General features: G+C 54.9%; 1 protein-coding gene across 1 annotated transcript in view; it reads right to left on the bottom strand.

Annotated features, from left to right (window-relative positions):
• IRS4 (insulin receptor substrate 4) overlaps positions 1-263 on the bottom strand; it is a 4,050-nt gene extending 3,787 nt beyond the window's left edge. The window contains exon 1 of the mRNA XM_006914794.1: positions 4-263. Within this exon, the coding sequence (XP_006914856.1) occupies positions 4-263 (260 nt within the window). The remainder of the gene's footprint in view (positions 1-3) is intronic.
• Between the last annotated feature and the right edge of the window lie 1,618 nt (positions 264-1,881).

Raw genomic sequence — 1,881 nt, 5'->3', positions numbered from 1 at the left:
TGCTTCCGCAGGTAGCCGCGTTTGCAAACTTCGTCCCCAACGGGGAGATCCTCCTCATCGGACTCGGAGTCTGACCGGGAGCCAGTGGCCGTGGAGAGCCACATGGCTCCCGGACAAGATGACCCGGTCCCAATGAGTGCGGTCGGGGTTCCCGAGGAAAGAAGTGGGGTGGTCGCCACTGCAGCTAGAGCTGCCGCTGTAGCCGCTGCTGTAGCTCTCAGTCTCCTTGTCGCTTGGCCACGAGCGAAGGAACAACTCGCCATGGTGATGCACGATGGTTTTAAGGTGAGCAAAGGCGGGGGGGGGCGGCTCTCGGAAGGGAGGGTTGGGAGAAGAGGCCGTCAACCCCCGTCCGCCCGCCCCAGCTCCCTCCCGCCTCGGCCCGCGCCCCCGCCCACTCCGCTCTGAGCGCACAGCAGCGGGCAAAACAACACGTGACTACAGCCTCACGCGGCGGTCGCTGAGGCTCCTGCTACCCGCCCAGTGGAGGGGCGCGAACTGCAGCCAGCTGAGGTGTGCAAAGGATGGGGCAGCGGCCTTGAGAGTCGGGACCACCTCCGACTCAGCCGGGACCCTCTCGGTAAATCTCCCGGCCTGTGGGCCACCAGAGGACCAACGAGAAGAGGCGGGGCTCTCTGGACGCGCTTAACAAGGAGTCCACGAGGGTACAGGAGGGCGGAGTAAGGAAGAGAAGGGCAGAGAAGAGAATGACCAGCGATCGGGGCCGGGTGGAGGCGCCACAGGCCGGGCTCGAGGGGCTGGAGCGGGTGAGAGGTGGTGGGAAGGGGCGGAGCGCAACCCTGTCGGGCGGTGCCAGGGCAGGGAACTGGCACAGTCGCTGGACAGTTTGTTTGTTTATTTGGCAAGCTGGAGCCAGGTGAAACTGTTGCAAGGTTTTCACTGAATGGGATGGAAGCCAATGGGAATATCTGGCAGGAAGGCAGCCCTGAATTAATTAGTTTGGAGGGTAGGAGGGGAGCTGAGGGGCAAGGGGGTGTGGCTTGCGTCTCGGAGTGGTCTCCGTCGTCTGATTGTCGCGGATTCAGGCGGTAAACAACCCTCTTCAAGTAACTGTTAATAGAAATGATAAACTCCTGCAAATCCCAAAGCTCTGGTGACCCCGGGACCAAGCCAAGCGCACTCTTTTTCTCCCTATTCCTCACATAAATTCTCTATTCCTGTCACAGTCTGGTCCACTCGCTCCCGCTGCGCAAGGTGAACTGAGCGTCTTGGGAGAAAGTTTGGGCATCCCCCTGGGAACGTGTTAAGGACCGGGGCCCTCAGACCTGCTGCCCACCGCGTTGCAGGCACTCCTGAGCCCGCTCCATCCCTGACAAAAGCACTAGAGCACGCGAATAACAGTGATGCCTTCAAAATGAACATACTCTTGAATCAGAGCGCATTTCTAACCCACGAAACACAGCTTGGCTAAAGATGGTATTTTGAGGTGTTTGATTAATGACTGGAAGCACAGATTTGGGAGCCTGCAAAGTATACAGCTATGTTGAAAAAAATCAGACTTGTTTCTTACTGAGAAACACCAGTGTTGTACCGTTGTGATATTTTCCCGTGGGAGATGCTTTGAAAGGAGCCTTTAAGAGAGTTTCAAAAATAATATCAAGTTTTCCTTTCCTTGAGCAAGACCGAAAAACTTTAGAAAAAGAAAAGCTCGTACCTAGAACAAAGGATCATACTGAATACATATCCTAGAATATATTTCACATCCCTCGCGTCAAGAAAAGATTTTTGCTGAATTTCAGTCTACAACTTGACACCACAAAAGTAGGAACTACTACTTCACTCATTTTTGGAAACACTGCTGGAGTGTAAGTGTAACCTCCTGAAGTGTTTCTCAATCTCTCTGAATCTCTCTCTCTCTCT

Source organism: Pteropus alecto, unplaced genomic scaffold (assembly GCF_000325575.1).
Source record: "Pteropus alecto unplaced genomic scaffold, ASM32557v1 scaffold246, whole genome shotgun sequence".
NCBI lineage: Eukaryota > Metazoa > Chordata > Mammalia > Chiroptera > Pteropodidae > Pteropus > Pteropus alecto.
This window is presented reverse-complemented; position numbering and strand designations above follow the sequence as displayed.